The sequence below is a fragment of the Scyliorhinus torazame genome, chromosome 15, assembly GCF_047496885.1.
Source record: "Scyliorhinus torazame isolate Kashiwa2021f chromosome 15, sScyTor2.1, whole genome shotgun sequence".
In the NCBI taxonomy this organism is placed as follows: Eukaryota; Metazoa; Chordata; class Chondrichthyes; order Carcharhiniformes; family Scyliorhinidae; genus Scyliorhinus; species Scyliorhinus torazame.
Genome location: NC_092721.1, coordinates 22163371 through 22185760, shown reverse-complemented (window position 1 = coordinate 22185760; position 22390 = coordinate 22163371). Strand labels below are relative to the sequence as shown.

The 22390-nt window shown below is 48.1% G+C and overlaps 1 protein-coding gene across 6 annotated transcripts in view; it reads left to right on the top strand.

The window, feature by feature from the left end:
• tbc1d4 (TBC1 domain family, member 4) overlaps positions 1-21919 on the top strand; it is a 311885-nt gene extending 289966 nt beyond the window's left edge. For all 6 annotated transcript variants that reach the window (XM_072476149.1, XM_072476150.1, XM_072476151.1 and 3 more), the window contains 4 exons: positions 11919-12078; positions 15261-15430; positions 17650-17826; positions 20620-21919. In XM_072476149.1, the coding sequence (XP_072332250.1) occupies positions 11919-12078; positions 15261-15430; positions 17650-17826; positions 20620-20895 (783 nt within the window). In that variant the 3' untranslated portion in view covers positions 20896-21919. The remainder of the gene's footprint in view (positions 1-11918; positions 12079-15260; positions 15431-17649; positions 17827-20619) is intronic.
• The last annotated feature ends 471 nt before the right edge of the window (positions 21920-22390 follow it).

Genomic DNA, 22390 nt, shown 5'->3' with positions numbered 1-22390 from the left:
GAAGAGGCGTAATGCTGTGGAAGGGTTTCAAAAAAAGATTCCTGCGTTTTTTTAAAAAGCCACAGGGAGGTCTGAACAAGATGTATAAAACAATTTGGCAGCACTGAGCCTCAGGCTGAACAACAGAGAAATCCTATTGTATCCTCAGCCGGGGCCATCTGGAATCACAGTGAAGGTAGTGATGGCTCAGAAAGAGGCCATTCAGCCGATTGTGCCTGTGCCAGCTCTCTGAAAGAACTATCCAATTAGCCCCACTTCCCTGCTCTTTCCCCAAAGCTCCACAATTTCCTTTTCATGTCGACATCCAATGGTCGATTGAAAATTATTGAATGAATCTGCTTCCACCATCCTTTCAGGCAGTGCATTCTAGATCATGGCAACTCACTGTGTAAAATTAATATTCTCCTTACCCTCTCTATGGCTATCGTGTTGGTTATCTTAAAATTATGTCCTCTGATCACTGATCTCCTGCCAGTAGCTTCACTTCACCTCCTTCTCCCCTCATAATTTTGAACACATCTATGAAATCTCCCCAAGCTTGAAGCACCATTTAATTGGAAATGAGGGTTACAATGTTTTAAAAAAAAAAACACAGCTGCTGGTTGATAATAGCATGTCTATTTTCAAATATTTTGCAATTTAGACATTTATTTCTGAAAGTTAATTCTAGCAGCAAATGGCCAATTGAACAGTTCCGATGCCGGCATTATGATCGGCATTCAGGTAACGCACTTGAACCTTGTGATAAGGCAACAAGTGGCACAGCTTTTAAAAATCCAACGCTCATCATTTGTCTATTTGTAAACATGAGACATACCAAATCTGATTAGATTATACATTGAAAACGATTTGCCTCCTCTTGTTTACAAATAATCCCGACATGAAGGGATTTGGGAACCTGCTTCTATAACCTGGGTTTTCCAGAGATTCTGGAGGTGGCATAGAACAGATTGTCGTTTTCCATTATGTAGCAGCCTAACTTCACACCCTTGCTGTTTACACCTGAGCCTGAAGCTCGCAGGCCATCCACTGCAGCTAGTGTGCATGGATTTGGGAAGGGGACCTTATTGTAACTCCTCATAATAATCACGACCTCTAACACGTCATTTTGCAACCCTTTTATTTTCACTGAAATAGCCCAAACTTCTCAAAACGTTCATTATAACTAGTACCCCTTCATCATTGCTATCGCACTTTTATCGCACCTTTAACTTTTCTTTTACCTCCTGTCTATATTGAAGCCCAAAGCTGTACACAGTGCTATAGTTGTGACACAAATGCTGTATATATTCATCTCTTTGGGCGCGATCGACCCGAATGGGAACAGAGTCCCATTACGAGCACGTTTAACCAGGTGTTTCCCACTTTCGGAGCATCGAGAAACTCCATTTTATCGAACGGGGATCATTTCTCATGCGGGTAGATTTGGGGCCGCCGCTGGGAGCTCCCCGTTGAGGCCGCACTTAGTCCCATTTTCTGTTCTAAGGAGCTCCGCTTGCCATGCACAAGGAGATCGGGCCCCCTCCTCCCCCAACGTGACCACTGAACCCCCAAAAAGCCCTAACTCACCAACAAAGGTGTCCTCAGCCGCACCCTGCACCCAAGCAAGGCATCCCCGGCCTGATCTCCATCACGGGAAAATGCCAGCTTGACACTGGCAACCTGACATTGCCCCTGCCAGCTGGCAGTGCCAAGGTGGGGTTTGGGGCTCATGTCGGGATATCGAGACATTGGGACGGCATTTAAAAATGGCATTCCGATCTTATCCTGCACGGAGGAGTTCCGGCGAGAGGAACTCCCTTGTGCAGAAAACAGGACCAAGTGCAGCCTGGAACGCGCATTCCCTGCTGAGACCCCCAATGTACCCGAATGGCCGTTCAACAGCATAGTGTTTCTTGGCACTCCGATCTGCTGGGAAACACCCGGCTAATCCCGCTATGGGACTTTTGTTCCTACAATCTTCAGGTTTTTCAAACCCAGACATAGATTCATAAAATTTACAGTGCAGAAGGAGGCCATTCGGCCTGTCGGGTCTGCACGGGCCGCTGGAAAGAACACCCCACTCAAGCTCACGCCTCCACCCTAGCCCCGTAACCCAGTAACCCCACCTAACCTTTTTTGGACACTATGGGGCAATTTATCACGGCCAATCCACCTAACATGGACATCTTTGGTCTGTGGGAGGAAACCGGAGCACCCAGAGAAAACCCACGCAGACACAGGGAGAAAGTGCAAACTCCACACAGTCACCCGAGGCCGGAATTGAACCTGGGACCCTGGAGCTGTGAAGCAGCAGTGCTAACCACTGCGCTACCATGCCGCCAAGTCAAAAGATAAAAGACTTGGTCCCCATTACATGTTTTTCCAGTCTACACGTACAGCCACTGGTACTTGCGTCTTATGTTAGATGCTCTATTAATAGAGCTCACCAAAGCATTTTAAATAACTTAGAACAGAAGATGATGATTCATTTGAATAACCACCCCTCCCTTGACCCTTGTACTGCTCTGCAGTTCACCCTTTTCTGTTCACCTGGTAGTTTTTGTCAACAATTTGTGTTTCTCCCTTCTGAGGTTGTTGATATGTCCCTGATATACAATCATTACCCCAGGCTGCTGGCCAGTACATTAGTTGAATGGTCATCCTTACTGTGTACAACATGTACACAATGTTACTGGACCATTTTGCATGGGGGGGAGGAGCAGGGGTGAGCGGCGGGGTGGGGGAAGCAGAAGTGAGTGGGAGGATGCAGGGGCAGACTGGGTGCCAGAGATAAAGCCAATGTTGCCCTTGTGCACTTTGAGCCAAGATCACTGGATCCTGAACACAAGGACCCTGGGGTGGGGGGAATGGTGGCCAATGTAGTACTGGCACTAACAAACCGGGACAACTGTAATCTAGTATACTTGAGAGTGTGGTGTATGTGTTTGTTTGTGTGTGGATGTTTGTGTGTATATCATTGTGTATCTATGTGTGTGGGTGTGTGTGTTTATGGGTGGGTGTGTGTGTCTGTGGTTTTGGGTGTATGGATGGGTGTTTGAGTGTGTTAGTGTGGTGTTGTTGGGTATGGGTGTGTGTGTGTTTGTGTCGGTGAATCTGTGTGTGTGGGTGGGTGTGTGTGTCTGTGGTTGTGGGTGTGATTGTGGGGTATGTGTGTGTGTGTGGGTGGGTTTGTGGTGTGTGTTTGTGTATGTCTGTGTGTGAGTGGATGGGTGTGTTTATGGGCATGTGTGTTTGTGGGGTTTGTGTGTGTTTGCAGTGTGTGTGTTTGTGGTATGTTTGTGTGTCTGCGTATGGGTGGGTTTGTGTGTGTGTGATTGCGGGGTATGTGTGTGTGTGGGTGGGTGTGTGTGTTTGTTTGCGGGGTTGATTGTGTCTGTGATTGTGGGGTATGTGTGTGTGTGTTTGTGGGGTTTGTTGTGTGATTGTGGGGTATGTGTGTGTGATTGTGGGGTGTGGGTGTTTGTGTGTAGGGACGTGTTTGTGTGTGTGTGTAGGTGTGTGTGTCGGGGTGTGTGTGTGTGTGTGTGTGTAGGGGTGTGTGTGTAGGGGTGTGTGTGTGTGTGTGTGTGTGGAGGGGTGTGTGTAGGTGTGTGTGTGTAGGTGTGTGTGTGTGTAGGGGTGTGTGTGTGTAGGTGTGTGTGTGTAGGGTGTGTGTAGGGGTGTGTGTAGGGTGTGTGTGTATGTGTGTTGGTGTGTGTAGGTTGTGTGTGTAGGGGTGTGTGTAGGGCTGTGTGTGTGTAGGGGTGTGTGTGTGTGTAGGTGTGTGTGTGTGTAGGGGTGTGTGTGTAGGTGTGTGTGTGTAGGGGTGTGTGTGTAGGGGTGTGTGTCTGTAGGGGTGTGTGTGTGTAGGGGTGTAGGTGTGTGTGTGTGTAGGGGTGTGTGTGTGTGTAGGTGTGTGTGTGTAGGGGTGTGTGTGTGTAGGGGTGTGTGTGTGTAGGGGTGGGTGTGTAGGTGTGTGTGTGTGTAGGGGTGTGTGTGTGTAGGGGTGTGTGTGTGTAGGGGGTGTGTGTGTAGGGGGTGTGTGTGTAGGGGTGTGTGTAGGGTGTGTGTGTATGTGTGTAGGTTGTATGTGTGTGTGTGTAAGGGTGTGTGTAGGGCTGTGTGTGTGTAGGGGTGTGTGTGTGTGTAGGTGTGTGTGTGTAGGTGTGTGTGTGTGTGTAGGGGTGTGTGTGTAGGTGTGTGTGTGTAGGGGTGTGTGTGTGTGTAGGGGTGTGTGTCTGTAGGGGTGTGTGTGTGTAGGGGTGTGTGTGTGTAGGGGTGTGTGTGTGTAGGGGTGTGTGTGTGTAGGGGTGTGTGTGTGTGTGTAGGGGTGTGTGTGTGTAGGGGTGTGTGTAGGTGTGTGTGTGTAGGGGTGTGTGTGTGTGTGTAGGGGTGTGTGTGTAGTGGTGTGTGTGTGTGTGTGTGTGGAGGGGTGTGTTTATGGGCATGTGTGTTTGTGGGGTTTGTGTGTGTTTGCAGTGTGTGTGTTTGTGGTGTGTTTGTGTGTCTGCGTATGGGTGGGTTTGTGTGTGTGTGATTGCGGGGTATGTGTGTGTGTGGGTGGGTGTGTGTGTTTGTTTGCGGGGTTGATTGTGTCTGTGATTGTGGGGTATGTGTGTGTGTGTTTGTGGGGTTTGTTGTGTGATTGTGGGGTATGTGTGTGTGATTGTGGGGTGTGGGTGTTTGTGTGTAGGGACGTGTTTATGTGTGTGTGTAGGTGTGTGTGTCGGGGTGTGTGTGTGTGTGTGTAGGGGTGTGTGTGTAGGGGTGTGTGTGTGTGTGTGTGTGGAGGGGTGTGTGTAGGTGTGTGTGTGTAGGTGTGTGTGTGTGTACAAAGAACAAAGAACAAAGAAATGTACAGCACAGGAACAGGCCCTTCGGCCCTCCAAGCCCGTGCCGACCATACTGCCCGACTAAACTACAATCTTCTACACTTCCTGGGTCCGTATCCTTCTATTCCCATCCTATTCATATATTTGTCAAGATGCCCCTTAAATGTCCCTATCGTCCCTGCCTCCACTACCTCCTCCGGTAGCGAGTTCCAGGCACCCACTACCCTCTGCGTAAAAAACTTGCCTCGTACATCTACTCTAAACTTTGCCCCTCTCACCTTAAACCTATGCCCCCTAGTAATTGACCCCTCTACCCTGGGGAAAAGCCTCTGACTATCCACTCTGTCTATGCCCCTCATAATTTTGTATACCTCTATCAGGTCGCCCCTCAACCTCCTTCGTTCCAGTGAGAACAAACCGAGTTTATTCAATCGCTCCTCATAGCTTATGCCCTCCATACCAGGCAACATTCTGGTAAATCTCTTCTGCACCCTCTCTAAAGCCTCCACATCCTTCTGGTAGTGTGGCGACCAGAATTGAACACTATACTCCAAGTGTGGCCTAACTAAGGTTCTGTACAGCTGCAACATGACTTGCCAATTCTTATACTCAATGCCCCGGCCAATGAAGGCAAGCATGCCGTATGCCTTCTTGACTACCTTCTCCACCTGTGTAGCCCCTTTCAGTGATCGGTGGACCTGTACTCCTAGATCTCTTTGACTTTCAATACTCTTGAGGGTTCTACCATTCACTGTATATTCCCTACCTGCATTAGCCCTTCCAAAATGCATTACCTCACATTTGTCCAGGTTAAACTCCATCTGCCATCTCTCCGCCCAAGTCTCCAGACAATCTAAATCCTGCTGTATCCTCAGACAGTCCTCATCGCTATCCGCAATTCCACCAACCTTTGTGTCGTCTGCAAACTTACTAATCAGACCAGTTACATTTTCCTCCAAATCATTTATATATACTACAAAGAGCAAAGGTCCCAGCACTGATCCCTGTGGAACACCACTGGTCACAGCCCTCCAATTAGAAAAGCATCCCTCCATTGCTACCCTCTGCCTTCTATGGCCTAGCCAGTTCTGTATCCACCTTGCCAGTTCACCCCTGATCCCGTGTGACTTCACCTTTTGTACTAGTCTACCATGAGGGACCTTGTCAAAGGCCTTACTGAAGTCCATATAGACAACATCTACTGCCCTACCTGCATCAATCATCTTAGTGACCTCCTCGAAAAACTCTATCAAGTTAGTGAGACACGACCTCCCCTTCACAAAACCGTGCTGCCTCTCACTAATACGTCCATTTGCTTCCAAATGGGAGTAGATCCTGTCTCGAAGAATTCTCTCCAGTAATTTCCCTACCACTGAAGTAAGGCTCACCGGCCTGTAGTTCCCGGGATAATCCCTGCCACCCTTCTTAAACAGAGGAACAACATTGGCTATTCTCCAGTCCTCCGGGACATCCCCTGAAGACAGCGAGGATCCAAAGATTTCTGTCAAGGCCTCAGCAATTTCCTCTCCAGCCTCCTTCAGTATTCTGGGGTAGATCCCATCCGGCCCTGGGGACTTATCTACCTTAATATTTTTTAAGACACCCAACACCTCGTCTTTTTGGATCACAATGTGACCCAGGCTATCTACACCCCCTTCTCCAGACTCAACATCTACCAATTCCTTCTCTTTGGTGAATACTGATGCAAAGTATTCATTTAGTACCTCGCCCATTTCCTCTGGCTCCACACATAGATTCCCTTGCCTATCCTTCAGCGGGCCAACCCTTTCCCTGGCTACCCTCTTGCTTTTTATGTAAGTGTAAAAAGCCTTGGGATTTTCCTTAACCCTATTTGCCAATGCCTTTTCATGACCCCTTCTAGCCCTCCTGACTCCTTGCTTAAGTTCCTTCCTACTTTCCTTATATGCCACACAGGCTTCGTCTGTTCCCAGCCTTTTAGCCCTGACAAATGCCTCCTTTTTCTTTTTGACGAGGCCTACAATATCACTCGTCATCCAAGGTTCCCGAAAATTGCCGTATTTATCTTTCTTCCTCACAGGAACATGCCTGTCCTGTATTCCTTTCAACTGACACTTGAAAGCCTCCCACATGTCAGATGTTGATTTGCCCTCAAACATCCGCCCCCAATCTATGTTCTTCAGTTCCCGCCTAATATTGTTATAATTAGCCTTCCCCCAATTTAGCACATTCATCCTCGGGCCACTCTTATCCTTGTCCACCAGTACTTTAAAACTTACTGAATTGTGGTCACTGTTACCGAAATGCTCCCCTACTGAAACATCTACCACCTGGCCGGGCTCATTCCCCAATACCAGGTCCAGTACCGCCCCTTCCCTAGTTGGACTGTTTACATATTGTTTTAAGAAGCCCTCCTGGATGCTCCTTACAAACTCTGCCCCGTCTAAGCCCCTGGCACTAAGTGAGTCCCAGTCAATATTGGGGAAGTTGAAGTCTCCCATCACCACAACCCTGTTGTTTTTACTCTTTTCCAAAATCTGTCTACCTATCTGCTCCTCTATCTCCCGCTGGCTGTTGGGAGGCCTGTAGTATACCCCCAACATTGTGACTGCACCCTTCTTATTCCTGATCTCTACCCATATAGCCTCACTGCCCTCTGAGGTGTCCTCTCGCTGTATAGCTGTGATACTCTCCTGAACAAGTAGCGCAACTCCGCCTCCCCTTTTACATCCCCCTCTATCCCGCCTGAAACATCTAAATCCTGGAACGTTTAGCTGCCAATCCTGCCCTTCCCTCAACCAGGTCTCTGTAATGGCAACAACATCATAGTTCCAAGTAGTAATCCAAGCTCTAAGTTCATCTGCCTTACCCGTAATGCTCCTTGCATTAAAACATATGCACTTCAGGCCACCAGACCCGCTGTGTTCAGCAACTTCTCCCCGTCTGCGCTGCCTCAGAGCCACACTGTCCCTATTCCCTAGTTCTCCCTCAATGCTCTCACCTTCTGACCTATTGCTCCCGTGCCCACCCCCCTGCCATACTAGTTTAAACCCTCCCGTGTGACACTAGCAAACCTCGCGGCCAGGATATTTATGCCTCTCCGGTTTAGATGCAACCCGTCCATCTTATACAGGTCACACCTGCCCCGGAAGAGCTCCCAGTGGTCCAGATAACAGAAACCCTCCCTCCTACACCAGCTGTTTAGCCACGTGTTTGTCTGCTCTATCTTCCTATTTCTAGCCTCACTGGCACGTGGCACAGGGAGTAATCCCGAGATTACAACCCTCGAGGTCCTGTCTTTTAACTTTCTGCCTAGCTCCCTGAACTCCTGCTGCAGGACCTCATGCCCCTTCCTGCCTATGTCGTTAGTACCAATATGTACAACGACCTCTGCCTGTTTGCCCTCCCCCTTCAGGATTCCCTCTACCCGTTCGGAGACATCCTGGACCCTGGCACCAGGGAGGCAACATACCATCCTGGAGTCTCTTTCACGTCCACAGAAGCGCCTATCTGTGCCCCTGACTATAGAGTCCCCTATAACTATTACTCTTCTGCGCTTTGACCCTCCCTTCTGAACATCAGAGCCAGCCGTGGTGCCACTGCTCTGGCTGCTGCTGTTTTCCCCTGATAGGCTATCCCCCCCGACAGTATCCAAAGGGGTATATCTGTTCGAGAGGGGGACAACCACAGGGGATTCCTGCACTGACTGCCTGCCCTTTCTGGTGGTCACCCATTTCTCTGCCTGCACCTTGGGTGTGACCACACTTACATAACTGCGATCTATGACGCTTTCCGCCACCTGCATGCTCCTAAGTGCATCCAATTGCTGCTCCAACCGAACCATGCGGTCTGTGAGGAGCTGCAGTTGGGTGCACTTTCTGCAGATGAAGCCATCCGGGACGCTGGAAGCCTCCCGGACCTGCCACATCTCACAGTCAGAGCACAGCACCCCTCTAACTGACATTGCGTCAATTAATTAAAATTAAAATTTGTCTTTTTTTTTTTTTTAAATACTTTTTTTAAATTTCAAAGTTACTGTCAACTATCTGTTTCCTAGCACTAGATTTCTAATAGAAATGCGATAGCTAACTATAATATTCTCCGATCTCTGGCTTAGATATCCTCTAAATTATAATTAAGTTATTATGTTTAATTAGTTCCCAAATACTCAAAAAAATTTAGGTTAGAATCCCAACCAGCCACTCAGGTCACAGCTTTTCTGTGATGTCACTTCAGTTTCCCCCCGACACACACAATTTGAAAAACAGGTATAAAGTAAAAATCACTTGCTTACCTTCTGAGATGTTCTCAGGTTCTCTCGCTGACAGAGACTGCTCCTCCACCTCCAATCCTTGACCTGCACAATGCTAATAATATAATAATATAATATGGCACTTACCTTACACCAATGGGTCTTATTATTAGGTTAGAGGAGGAGGGCGGGTGGGAGACACTACACGTGTAGTGTCTCGGGTTTCCTCTCCACCAGAATTTATTGGTTGGGGGGGGGGGACTTGCCAGAGGTCGAACTTCCGGTTCCCGCCGAAATCCAAAGGGCTGCTCCTGTAAAGGTAAGTGCTTTTAAACTAACTACTCACCTCCCAGAAGGCCCCTGCGCACCGCTGCCGCCGAAATCCAAAGGGCTGCTCCTGTAAAGGTAAGTGCTTTTAAATTCACTACTCACCTCCAAGAAGGCCCCTGCGCACCGCTGCCGCCGAAATCCAAAGGGCTGCTCCTGTGTGTGTGTGTGTGTGTGGAGGGGTGTGTGTAGGTGTGTGTGTGTAGGTGTGTGTGTGTGTAGGGGTGTGTGTGTGTAGGTGTGTGTGTGTAGGGTGTGTGTAGGGGTGTGTGTAGGGTGTGTGTGTATGTGTGTTGGTGTGTGTAGGTTGTGTGTGTAGGGGTGTGTGTAGGGCTGTGTGTGTGTAGGGGTGTGTGTGTGTAGGTGTGTGTGTGTAGGGTGTGTGTAGGGGTGTGTGTAGGGTGTGTGTGTATGTGTGTTGGTGTGTGTAGGTTGTGTGTGTAGGGGTGTGTGTAGGGCTGTGTGTGTGTAGGGGTGTGTGTGTGTGTAGGGGTGTGTGTGTAGGTGTGTGTGTGTAGGGGTGTGTGTGTAGGGGTGTGTGTCTGTAGGGGTGTGTGTGTGTAGGGGTGTAGGTGTGTGTGTGTGTAGGGGTGTGTGTGTGTGTAGGGGTGTGTGTGTGTAGGGGTGTGTGTGTGTAGGGGTGTGTGTGTGTAGGGGTGGGTGTGTAGGTGTGTGTGTGTGTAGGGGTGTGTGTGTGTAGGGGTGTGTGTGTGTAGGGTGTGTGTGTGTAGGGTGTGTGTGTGTAGGGGTGTGTGTAGGGTGTGTGTGTATGTGTGTAGGTTGTATGTGTGTGTGTGTAAGGGTGTGTGTAGGGCTGTGTGTGTAGGGGTGTGTGTGTGTGTAGGTGTGTGTGTGTAGGTGTGTGTGTGTGTGTAGGGGTGTGTGTGTAGGTGTGTGTGTGTAGGGGTGTGTGTGTGTGTAGGGGTGTGTGTCTGTAGGGGTGTGTGTGTGTAGGGGTGTGTGTGTGTAGGGGTGTGTGTGTGTAGGGGTGTGTGTGTGTAGGGGTGTGTGTGTGTGTAGGGGTGTGTGTGTGTAGGGGTGTGTGTAGGTGTGTGTGTGTAGGGGTGTGTGTGTGTGTGTAGGGGTGTGTGTGTAGGGGTGTGTGTGTGTGTGTGTGTGGAGGGGTGTGTGTAGGTGTGTGTGTGTAGGTGTGTGTGTGTGTAGGGGTGTGTGTGTGTAGGTGTGTGTGTGTAGGGTGTGTGTAGGGGTGTGTGTAGGGTGTGTGTATGTGTGTTGGTGTGTGTAGGTTGTGTGTGTAGGGGTGTGTGTAGGGCTGTGTGTGTGTAGGGGTGTGTGTGTGTGTAGGTGTGTGTGTGTAGGGGTGTGTGTGTAGGTGTGTGTGTGTAGGGGTGTGTGTGTAGGGGTGTGTGTCTGTAGGGGTGTGTGTGTAGGGGTGTAGGTGTGTGTGTGTGTAGGGGTGTGTGTGTGTGTAGGTGTGTGTGTGTAGGGGTGTGTGTGTGTAGGGGTGTGTGTGTGTAGGGGTGGGTGTGTAGGTGTGTGTGTGTGTAGGGGTGTGTGTGTGTAGGGGTGTGTGTGTGTAGGGGGTGTGTGTGTAGGGGGTGTGTGTAGGGGTGTGTGTAGGGTGTGTGTGTATGTGTGTAGGTTGTATGTGTGTGTGTGTAAGGGTGTGTGTAGGGCTGTGTGTGTGTAGGGGTGTGTGTGTGTGTAGGTGTGTGTGTGTGTGTGTAGGGGTGTGTGTGTAGGTGTGTGTGTGTAGGGGTGTGTGTGTGTGTAGGGGTGTGTGTCTGTAGGGGTGTGTGTGTGTAGGGGTGTGTGTGTGTAGGGGTGTGTGTGTAGGGGTGTGTGTGTGTGTGTAGGGGGGTGTGTGTGTGTAGGTGTGTGTGTGTAGGGGTGTGTGTGTGTGTGTAGGGGTGTGTGTGTAGTGGTGTGTGTGTGTAGGTGTGTGTGTGTGTGTAGGTGTGTGTGTATAGAGGTGTGTGTGTGTAGCGGTGTGTGTGTAGGTGTGTGTGTGTAGAGGTGTGTGTGTAGAGGTGTGTGTGTAGGGGTGTGTGTGTGTGTGTGTATGGGTGTGTGTGAGTGTGTAGGTGTGTGTGTAGGTGTGTGTGTGTAGAGGTGTGTGTGTAGGGGTGTGTGTGTGTGTAGGGGTGTGTATGTGTGTAGGGGTGTGTGTGTGTGTAGGTGTGTGTGTGCAGGGGTGTGTGTAGGGGTGTGTGTGTAGGGGTATGTGTGTGTGTGTAGGGGTGTGTGTGTAGGGGTGTGTGTGTAGGTGTGTGTGTGTAGAGGTGTGTGTGTAGGGGTGTATGTGTAGGGGTGTGTGTGTGTAGGTGTGTGCGTGTAGGGGTGTGTGTGTGTAGGGGTGTGTGTGTGTAGGGGTGTGTGTAGGTGTGTGCGTGTAGGGGTGTGTGTGTGTAGGGGGGTGTGTGTGTGTAGGTGTGTGTGTGTGTAGGGGTGTGTGTGTAGGGGTGTGTGTGTAGGGGTGTGTGTGTGTGTTCAGAGCTGTAAGCCTGTAAATCCACTCAGTGCAGAATTGCAGAATTACTGTGCTCTCTGCTGAAAACACTGAAAACCTTTTGTCCTTTGGGCAGATTCAGATGTACCAGCTGTCAAGACTTCTGCACGATTATCACCGGGATTTGTACAACCACCTCGAAGACAATGAAGTCAGCCCCAGCCTATACGCAGCACCGTGGTTCCTTACTTTTTACGCCTCCCAGTTCCCATTGGGATTTGTAGCCAGGGTGTTTGGTAAGTCTGGTCTTCATGTTTAGAGTTTTATAGCTGATATAGAATAAGAGTTTAGGTCATGTTTTCCTTCAGCCCAAGCAAGCTTGGATCAAGGAACGGCTACTTAATCAATCAAGCTCAGTCTTTCCAGAAGCCATGTCCCATTTTTCTGGGCAGAGACTCCACTACAGCTACCTAATCCCGTGGGAAAATTTATAATAAATTCCCTATTATAGCTAACCACTAAATTCACATCTCCACTCTCCTACGCCACCTAGCCGAATTCCTAGCCGAAAAAATGTGTCATTATTTTTCCTTCCCACTCCTGTAGTATGTGGGACATTAAAACAGCTGTTTGAAACGGTCAGACCTGTAACTGTGCTTATGAAGTTTGCATGCACCACAGCCTGTTACCACAACGGAAAATGGTGAAGTGGTCAAATATTCCCACCTCTGCCACCAAACAACTTGTATTCATATCGTGGCTTTGTCGGAATAAGACGTCCCAGGAACACGATAAAGCGAAATTCGACACCCAGCCACATTGGCGGTATTGAAACGGATATCCAAAAGCTGGGTGAATAAACACGGGCCGTAAAGAGCTTCTCGAAAGAGGAAATGAGATAGAGAGGTGGAGTGGCTGCAGGAAGGAACTCTCGGGGTAAGCTTCTTGGCAGCTGAAGTCAGAATAACCAAGGGAGGAGTGATTTAAATCAGGGACACTCCAAAAGGCCAGTATTGGAGGAGTACTGCTATTTCGGAGGTTGAGTCGGATCTGATGCCACTTAGAATTCGGGCAACTGTTGACCTCAAGCAGCTCATAAATTGTTGTAAATTGAATGAAATTGGCAAGGAGTGTGAATTTATATAAAAACTTTCACAACCGCAAATCCTCCCAAAGTGTTTTACAGTCACTGGTGCCTTTAATGCGCCATCACTGTTATAATGCAGCAGAGTTTGCACATTGGAAGGTCCCACAATCATCAATGAGATAGTGATCAGATAATCTGTTGCAATGATTTGGATTAAATGATAGAGAATTCCTCTGCTGTCCTTCAAAAGTGCCTTACGGATCTTTATGCCCATTAGAGAAAGCAGACAGGGCCTCAGTTTAGTGTTTCACCAAGGTAGCACCTCCTCCAGTGCAGCTCTCCCTCAACCCTGCACTGGAGTGTCAGTCTGTAATGATGTACTCCAGTTCCTCAGGGTAATTTCCTCGGCTCAACCATTCTCAGCTGCTTCATCAATGACCTTCCCTCTAACATAAAGTTCAAAGTGGGGATGTTCGCGGATGATTGCACAAAGTTCACCACCAGATGTGACTCCTCAAATACTGAGACAGTCACGTCCATATGGAGCAATACCTGCACAAGTCATCCACCCATCTCTCCTGGACAGCCAATAGCATTACTATCACTGAATCCTCTACCATCAACAACATGGGTTACCATTGACCAGAAACTGAACTGGGCCCGTGGTGTAGACAGTGATGACAAGAGCAGATCAGAGGCTAGGAATCCTGCGGAGAGTAACTCCCCTCCTGACACCCCAAAGGCTGTCCACCATTAACAAGATAAAAGACAGGAGTGGGATGGAATATTCTCCACTTTCTTGGATGAGTGCAGCTCCAGCATCACTCAAGAAGCTTAACACTATCCAGTGCAAAGCAGTCCGCTTGATTGGCACCCCGTCCACCACCTTCAACATCCACTCCCTCCACCATTGACGCACTGCAGCAGCAATCTGTACTATATGCAAGATTCACTGCAACCACCCACCAAGGGTCCTTTGACAGCATCTTACAAACCCATTACCTTTACCATCTGGAAGGACAAGAGCAGCAGACACATGGGAACCCCACCACCTGCAGGTTCCCCTCCAAGCCACTCACCGTCCTGACTTGCGACTGTATCGCCGTTCTCTCACTGTTGCTGGGGTCAAAATCCTGGAACTATCTTCCAGACAGCACCTTGGGTGTGCCTACACCATATAGACTGCAGCAGACCAAGTAGGTATCTCATCACCACCTTCCTAAGGGCAATTAGGGATGAGCAATAAATGTTCGCCTAGTCAGCGAAGCCCACATCCCATGAATACATAATTTAAAAACGGTGCTGCACTGAGGCGTGAACCCAGAGACTCGGGGACGAGAGTGCTCGTGCTGAGTCACAACCGTATCTAGGCTCATTACTGGTATGTGTGAGGAAACAAAATGTCCGTCATAGCAGTGGCCCTTCCAGCTTTGTGACTTAGTCACATTGCTATGGCAGTGATTGGCCATGATCCTGGATTGGCCTTTATTTTACATGACCTCACACCAAATCTGATCAGCTGAAAATGAAAGTTGCTCCCATTCTAGACACTGAACCTCTGATAAACACAGCAAACACAAAAAAGTAGAGGAGAGTGAAATTTTAATAAGGGCCCGTTTAAATTTTAATATCTGATTTAAATTAATTGTACTCTTTAGGAATAAATGACGTGTTAAACAGCAAAAATGTACCTACAATTGCAGTTTTTATTCTGCCCTGCATTGCTTAGATATCTGTGCCATGGCAGAGGCTTGTGCAGAAAAATGGTAACCAGGGTAACAGAAGGCAGTATCTCCTCCCCCCAACAGTGGCTAACAAATTAAGTTTGGTGTGGAGGGCTTCATTTCACACAATGAATGCTGGAGTATTAGAAACTGTGCATGCCTTCATGATGAATTACGAGGTCTCAATGTATGTGGGAAGTGTGGGGATGTGTCCTGCCTCCACCTGGCAAATGCCCAAAGTAGACTGAGACAGGACTCACCAAGTGGATAATTGCAAGCATAGGCCCGTAGCTGACCACCCTGTGGAGCTGTGTTGGAAGATTCGTAGGAACAGCTCTTGAGCAGTACAGTATTCTGGATTGTAGTGCTTGGTAGAGTTGATGAGTTCGAAAGCCACCAGTTGTACGGCATACATTTTTTCCACAGGTACGCCGCTGCTTTAGTAAGTGTCTCCTTTGGGATCTCCTTGGAGGAACTGGCCTGTCTGGGGTCCTAACGTTTCACAACAACATCATACATTATTGAAGTATTTCAAAGATCCATAAACATAACACTGCTTCTTTTATACTTGACGCTGATCAATGGATAGGAAATTTTGACTTGAGAATGAAATGTTCAGATTAACATGAAGACTGTGGGTCTATATTCCCTTTCCTTTTCCACACAGATATTATGTTTCTCCAAGGGACTGATGTGATATTTAAAGTGGCCCTCAGCCTGCTGAGCAGTCATGAGCCATTAATTCTGCAGTGTGACACCTTCGAGACCATTGTAGATTTCATCAAGTCCACCATTCCAAACCTGAATAACACACAAATGGAGAAAACTATCGCTCAGGTACCAATGTCATTACTGTGAACCTTTTTTTAAAAAAAAACAATTAAGGGGCAATTTAGCGTGGCCACTCCACCTACCCTGCACATCTTCGGGTTGTGGGGTTGAGGCCCACGCAGTCACAGGGGGAATGTGCAAACTCCACACGGACTGTGACCCGGGATCGAACCCGGGTCCTTGGCGGCGTGAGGCAGCAGTGCTAACCACTGTTCCGCTCTTACTGTGAACCTTTTAATGTCATTGATTGGATTTGCATGTTTTGGGCTATTCTGAGGTTTTTTGGAGAGTCAGACAGAGAGAGGACATGTCATAGTTAGTCCAGGAACAGCACATCGTTGTGATTTTGATTATGTACTAACCTGTTTTACCCAAGTCATACATTTCAGTTGCTTTCTACCTGAAAAAAAAGTTCCGTTTATCTTATTTGTCTCTACTACCTGTATTGGACACTTAGAAATTATTTTCTAAACAATAAGTTTCAGATTTTAACTGTCCTTTGCGTCAGGCAAAACAGGATACCAAAGTTTACAATATCATGAAAAAGTATTTTGGATTTTGTTGATGGACCAAATCCAAATTGCTCAAATATCTCCATGTGGGGTACTAGTTTTAAACTGAATACCTTTCCTAATGTTCAGTGATTTAGTATTTTATTGTCACATTGTCTGTCACTGATATAAGAAAAATGCTGTGGCCTCAAGTGTAGCCTGGTCTATTGTGTGCTCTTCTATAAATCTTCCTGTAGGATAATATAAGGCCGTTAATAGTCGTGTATTAGTCCAAGGGAGTCATAAAGCTAATGTTACTCGTAATTTACAGACTAATCTTAAAGTGTTTGACCTCAAGTTGCAGAAAGTGACATTGTTGATCACTTCTAAGTAATGCTGTTAGCACAGTAGCCCTCAACAGTGGTTAGTATTTTACTCAGTATGTTTTACTGCTTATTTAATATGTGGCAAGTGCAGCTTTCTACGCAATATTTATACGGCACAGCTGTGCTACACTTAAGAGATTTCTTTTTCCTCATACGTTTGTCCAGCTTAATAGCTAACGTTTTAAAATGTAACTGTTGTTCAGGGTCCCAGAGAGCCATAACAATTTTGCAAATGACGAGGGTTTGAGCAGTTTGTTCATGATTCTCAGGTCCCAAGGGAGATTCTGACTGTCAATCCAGTCCAAGGCACAGTGGTACAGAATGTGCGAAAACACATCAAATTGTGTTTCATTAATTAAATAATTCAACACAAACTAGCAATGTGCGTGATGTGAAAAAAGATATTTCCTGACATTCACACTAAGCTAACATAATGAAAGTTTTTTTTTGCAGTTTAGATAATTTAGCGAGGAAGTAACTATTGGCAGTTACAGAACCTCAATGGCCCAGGAGTGAGTACCATCAAAACCTATATTTACACACAGTTTGAGATCCCGAAACATCTTTTAAGCATCGCAACATCTTCCCATCCCATCTCGCCCCCCCCCCCCACCAAGGGATTATCCGCCTCAACAAGATCGCCAGAGGGCTTGAGAAAAGCTGTTTGAGATGGTTCTCCCAGCTCCGGTCTGGTTTCAGTACATGTAACTGCATTTTCTCCTTTTTATCACTTCCATGATAGTTTTTCAATCTTTCCGTGGCCCGGAACCTCCAAAAACTGGTGCAGGCAGGATGGGCTGAATGGCTTCCCTTTGTGACTCTTGACCGTTTCAAATGTTCCCTTCCAGGGCTTCCAAAGTTGAGTTTCATGCCAAGACTATAAATTGCGTCATGAATGGGGTCCTTACGACAGTAAATACCAGCCCTTAAATGTCAGCGTAGAGATCCATCCACATTTATAATTCAGGTCCCAAAATTCCTCTCAACTCACAGGAAGGTTGATACTGAGCTGCTGTTTTCACCAGGCTAACATCGCAAATCCTTCAGTAATTTACGACTCATGACAAATCTCTATCTTGCTACAACTTGGTGTTCTTTTCTTCACACTAAATATGATGGGATATTCTGATACACCGTTACCATTCCAGCATTTTCTCTCCAATATTGCCTCTTTATTAAGAATGCACAAAATCAATCTTCAACTTTTGACCCGTGTACAGAGATAATGTTGTGCTAAGCTGTTCCAGTGTTCTTCGGGGATAGGCCACAATCCCATTTTGGATTTAAAACTGTGACAAGACCAGCTTCTCCTAACGGGAATTTTAAAACCCGAAACTCCCTTTTGCAGGTATTTGAGATGGACATTTCCAAACAGCTCCATGCCTATGAGGTGGAATACCATGTGTTGCAAGATGAGATGGTGGAGGGTTCATCACCCTGTGACGATGGGGACCGTCTGGAAAAACTGGAAAGAGCAAATTGTCAGCTGAAGAGACAGAACATGGAGCTTCTGGAGAAACTTCAGGTAACGATGGCTTCAACTGTAAAACTGTTGACATAGACATATGTAAGTTGCAGCAAACCCATAAAACCAGAGCTTGCAAAGAAACCCGAGCAGCCAGAAATAAACTGCTGTCAACGATAAACCCTCCCCTAAATAAGTCAGGAACATCCTTCCACCCACTTGGAGAATACTTCACCAAGTACGAGACAGTACTTGCAACCCCCTTGAGCGGTCGGTAGGGGTCCAATATAGTCGATCTGTGCCCCATGGAAACCTTCCTCTTCTGGGGATCTGGGTTATTTGCTGCACAAACCAGGGAGCCCACACAAAAATGGCGGACGTCTTCCCTGAGACCTGGCCACCATCCCACCATCTCCACTCGCTGCCAGGTGGTTTCTGGTCCGGGATGTCCTGGACCCTCATGTGCTAGCTGCAGACACTCCTTACGGTGCAGGGAAGGCACTACCCTCTTATCCCCTTTAAAAAGCATTCCCTCCCGTACGATTATGCCTGCAGCCCCATACGGACCCTCTATTCTCTCCTGTTGGCAGATAGCTGCCAAGGTAGCCTTCAGGATGAGATCCTGCGCCTGCACCATGCCAAGATCTGAGGCCAAAACCACCCCTCCGGCTGTCCCCTGACCGCTGCTACCTGGCCTTCCTCATAGGGGTCCCAGGCCACACCGGTTCTTGCCCTGTCCTGAGCCAGTTGATCTGCCCGCTGATTCCCCTCAGCTCGTGGCTCAGTTTTTGAGTGAGCTTTCACTTTATGGATGTACCTGTCTCCACCCTCCCCTACTGCTGCCACAATCCTTTCTAGCAGGGGTTTGGTTGCTAGGGGCTTCCCGTCCGAGGAGGTGTGCCCTCGGCGTGACCAGATAGCCAGGTATTCTGTACAGGAGTTGCAGGTAAACATGCTGTCCAGCAAATAGTGTATGGGGTGGGTGACTACATTCAATACGGCTGTTAGTTCCGCCTGCTGAGCACTTAAGGTTTGGGGGAGTTTGAGGCCTAAAGCTAAGTCTGCCTTGGGGTCCCATATGCCACAGCCTGTGAGCCTGGTACCCGCAGACACTGTGCTAGACCCATCAACATATACTTCCCTGCCTGTGGGGTGTAACCCTGCCCCTGAGGCCAAAATCAAAGACAGGCGTCCAGGCTCATCAGCAATAGCCTCAGCTTTTCAGTTTCATCGCAATAATTTATGTCAGCTGCCTGCTGCACCCCCGTAAAGTGTATGGAGGGGTCCCCTGTTCTGTTTAACTTTGGGATGTGGGACACCATTTCCCATAGAGATTGCATCCTATGGGGAATTATGATATCGTTCTCCAGTGGTCCCCTATCTGCCTGTCCCGCTGGGGCACCATACCTGCTGCCTTACTGGGCACATCTGTCCCACGTAGGGCCGTTTCCCCCCTTGTTCCCCTAACTCTGGCATCCCTACCACGATCGGTAACCCCACCTCCGGGGCAGATGGGTGAGTGGGCAGGTGGGTGAGTGGGCAGGTGGGTGAGTGGGCAGATGGGTGAGTGGGCAGGTGGGTGAGTGGGCAGGTGGGTGAGTGGGCAGATGGGTGAGTGGGCAGGTGGCTGAGTGGGCAGGTGGCTGAGTGGGCAGGTGGCTGAGTGGGCAGGTGGGTCAGGGAGTAGTCAGGTCAGATCAAGCGGGGTAGTCGGGTTGGAGGCTAACAGGTCTAGTCAGAGTGTTTCGGTTGGGCCAGGCGTTTTGTTGGGTAGTGCGGAGGATAGTTGGGTTGGATTGGGAGTGGTAGGTGGGCTGGATTGAGGAGGTAGTTGGTTGGTTGGGAGGTTAGTCAGGTCAGGAGTATTCACGTTGTCGGGATGAGTAGTCAGGTCAAGTTTGGGGGTAGTTGAACTGGGGCATGAGGGGAGTAGCTCGGGAGGTCCGTTTAGCCAGGGCAGGGATAATCGAAAAGCTTAGGGGGGTGGTCGGGTGATAGTGCTCATCCTATTCACGAACCCACATATCTACCATACCCTCTTCACTCACCTACCCACCTCACCAACCTCACTCACCTTCCTACCTTACCCACCTCACTCACCCACCCACCCTGCCCAGTAAGCCACCTCACCCACCTACCCACTCACCCACCTACCCACCTCACTCATCTACACACCTCACCCACCTATGCACTCACCCACCTACCCACTTCACTCATCTACACACCTCACCCACCTACCCATTCAACCATCTATCCATCCTACCCACTTACAGTTGAATGATTGGAGGTAACGTTGGGGGCTAGTCAGCGAAGGGTAGTCTGGGGATCGGAAGCGGTGCGGTGCTAGTATGTTGATGGGAAGAGGTAGTCGTACGCTGGGTGGGGGCAGGGGGGGCAGGGTGTGGAGGTGGGATGGTTGTGCCAGTGTGAGTGATTGCAGAGCTAGTTCTGGAATTACCCAGACTTGATTTTAATCTGTCTAACATTTCCTGGGAATCATCCAGTTAAGTACTGAAAAACTCCAAAGATTAAGATTTGGAGACATTCGTGAAGAGTCCAGGGGAGGCAGGAGCAATTCCCAATGGGTCAGCGCATCAGGACCCTGCAGACCCTTGGTCGTACATCTGGTCTCCGACAATCCGGTCCAAGGAGAAATTGTTTGCGTTGTAGTAGAAGGGTCCAAGTTTCTGGAACCTACCTCTTCCTTCACCTGAGGAAGGAGCTGTGCTCCGAAACCTAGTGATTCAAAACAAACCTGTTGGACTTTAACCTGGTGTTGTCAGACTTCTTACTGTGCATTATTTCAGTGTCTTAGTAATAACACTGAGCGGTGTCTTCCCCTTCATTCCACAGGCCACTCGCTTCAAGATACAGAATCTGGAGGTCAGCATTGAAAGCATTTTAAGCCGGGAAAATAAAATGAAGCTCTTGATCCGTACAATGGAGCAGGAAAAACAGACACACTTGAAGACTATAGATCACATGCGCAAGTATTTGCCCCCCGACGCCCTGTCAGACGGGGAGCTTCTGCCAAGGAAGAACTCGGGGCTTTTCGCATCCAGGAAGCCCGAAGCAATGGACGGGGAACTGGACAGCAGCAACGTGAAAATAGGAAACAATAAGCCATGAGAAGGTTAAGAGCAAAACCAAGAGTGCGACAGTAGGAGCTCAAACGCTGTTCTGATGAGGGAAAATGCATGTTTTACTCGGCTTCTCAGCCACTGAGCTCCGTGGTGTGTGGCTCAGAGGGAATTGTATGGAGGCCTTTGTAATGTAAGAATGGCAAATTTAGAAAGCGTGGTACCCAAAATGTCCTCTATCTAAAAACAAAAACACTACTTTAACACTCCTTCAGCTGAGTTATTCGGTGTTTAGTACGTTTAGCATCACGGCTGGAAACTGCACAACGATTACAGCTTCTGTTGTATTTCTGTTTGTTGTACTTCAGTAACGGGGAGCTACTTGATGAGATGAAAAAAAAAACAAGGTGATGGTTCTATGACAATTGTTCTTTTCCTGCCATATTTAGTTACTGGGGCGAGGACGTTAATCAACTTGTTGAAAAATCATGTGGTTAATGTAATTAAAACAAATAAAAAGAATGTATTTTCTCTTCAAGGAACGGCGTGCTTCTAATAGGAAACCTGTTTTAATTGTGCTGCGTTAAAAATAATCAAATCTTTATGTCCACCAGTGGTGGGCTGCTGTTGAAAAATGGGACGGTGAGGCATTTAGCCAGCTCCTCTTGAAACACCAGCGCTTGCAAAGCACCATCTTCCACCGCTTGCCCGTCGACCGATGTTTGCAGACGCGCCACTAAATTGGAACCTCTTCTCCATGCTACACAACCAGCTGAACTCAAGACAGAGAATATTCAAAGGAAATCAAAAATAAATTGGAACTGCCATTTCTCAATTGCAATTGTCATTTCTTCCACCCATTGACCTCCACAGTGCTTAATTCTCCACTGTGTGTGTTTGTTCTAAATATTACCGAATATAAAATGATGCCTGTGTACGATGTAGGTTCGATAAAACAAATAGTCTATTTTCTCCTTTTGTGGTTTTTGATGTTGTTTGAAACGTCTTCCAACAGGCTAACCCAAACAAGTTCAAATAAATGAAAAGGACTTCAAACCACTGATTGCAATGAATGAACATGTGTAGAATGGTCCTTGTTTTCCCGCCTGTTGCACACCAAAAACAGGTTATGTTTCAACGTGAAATTAGTAGTCGTGGTGTAACTGAATAAACCGATGTCAAGGGCACTCTATGCGGACCTGGGCTGAGCGTTACTCAATCTGGAGTTTCCAGAATCATAGAACCTGACAGCACAGCAGAAAGGCAATTCCGCCCTTGCTCCCTGTGCCGGTTCTTTAAGACACCTGCCCAATCCAGCTTTATCCCCATAACCCTGCAATTTCTTCGAGGGGTAATTTGCTCAGTGCATAAATTTGTGAACTTGTCTCATGATGGGCAGCATGGTAGCACAGTGGTTAGCACATTTGCTTCGTAGCTCCAGGGACCCAGGTTTGATTCCCAGCTGGGGCACTGCCTGTGCGGAGTCTGCGCGTCGTCTCCGTGCCTGCGTGGATTTCGTCCGGGTGCTCCGGTCTCCTCCCACA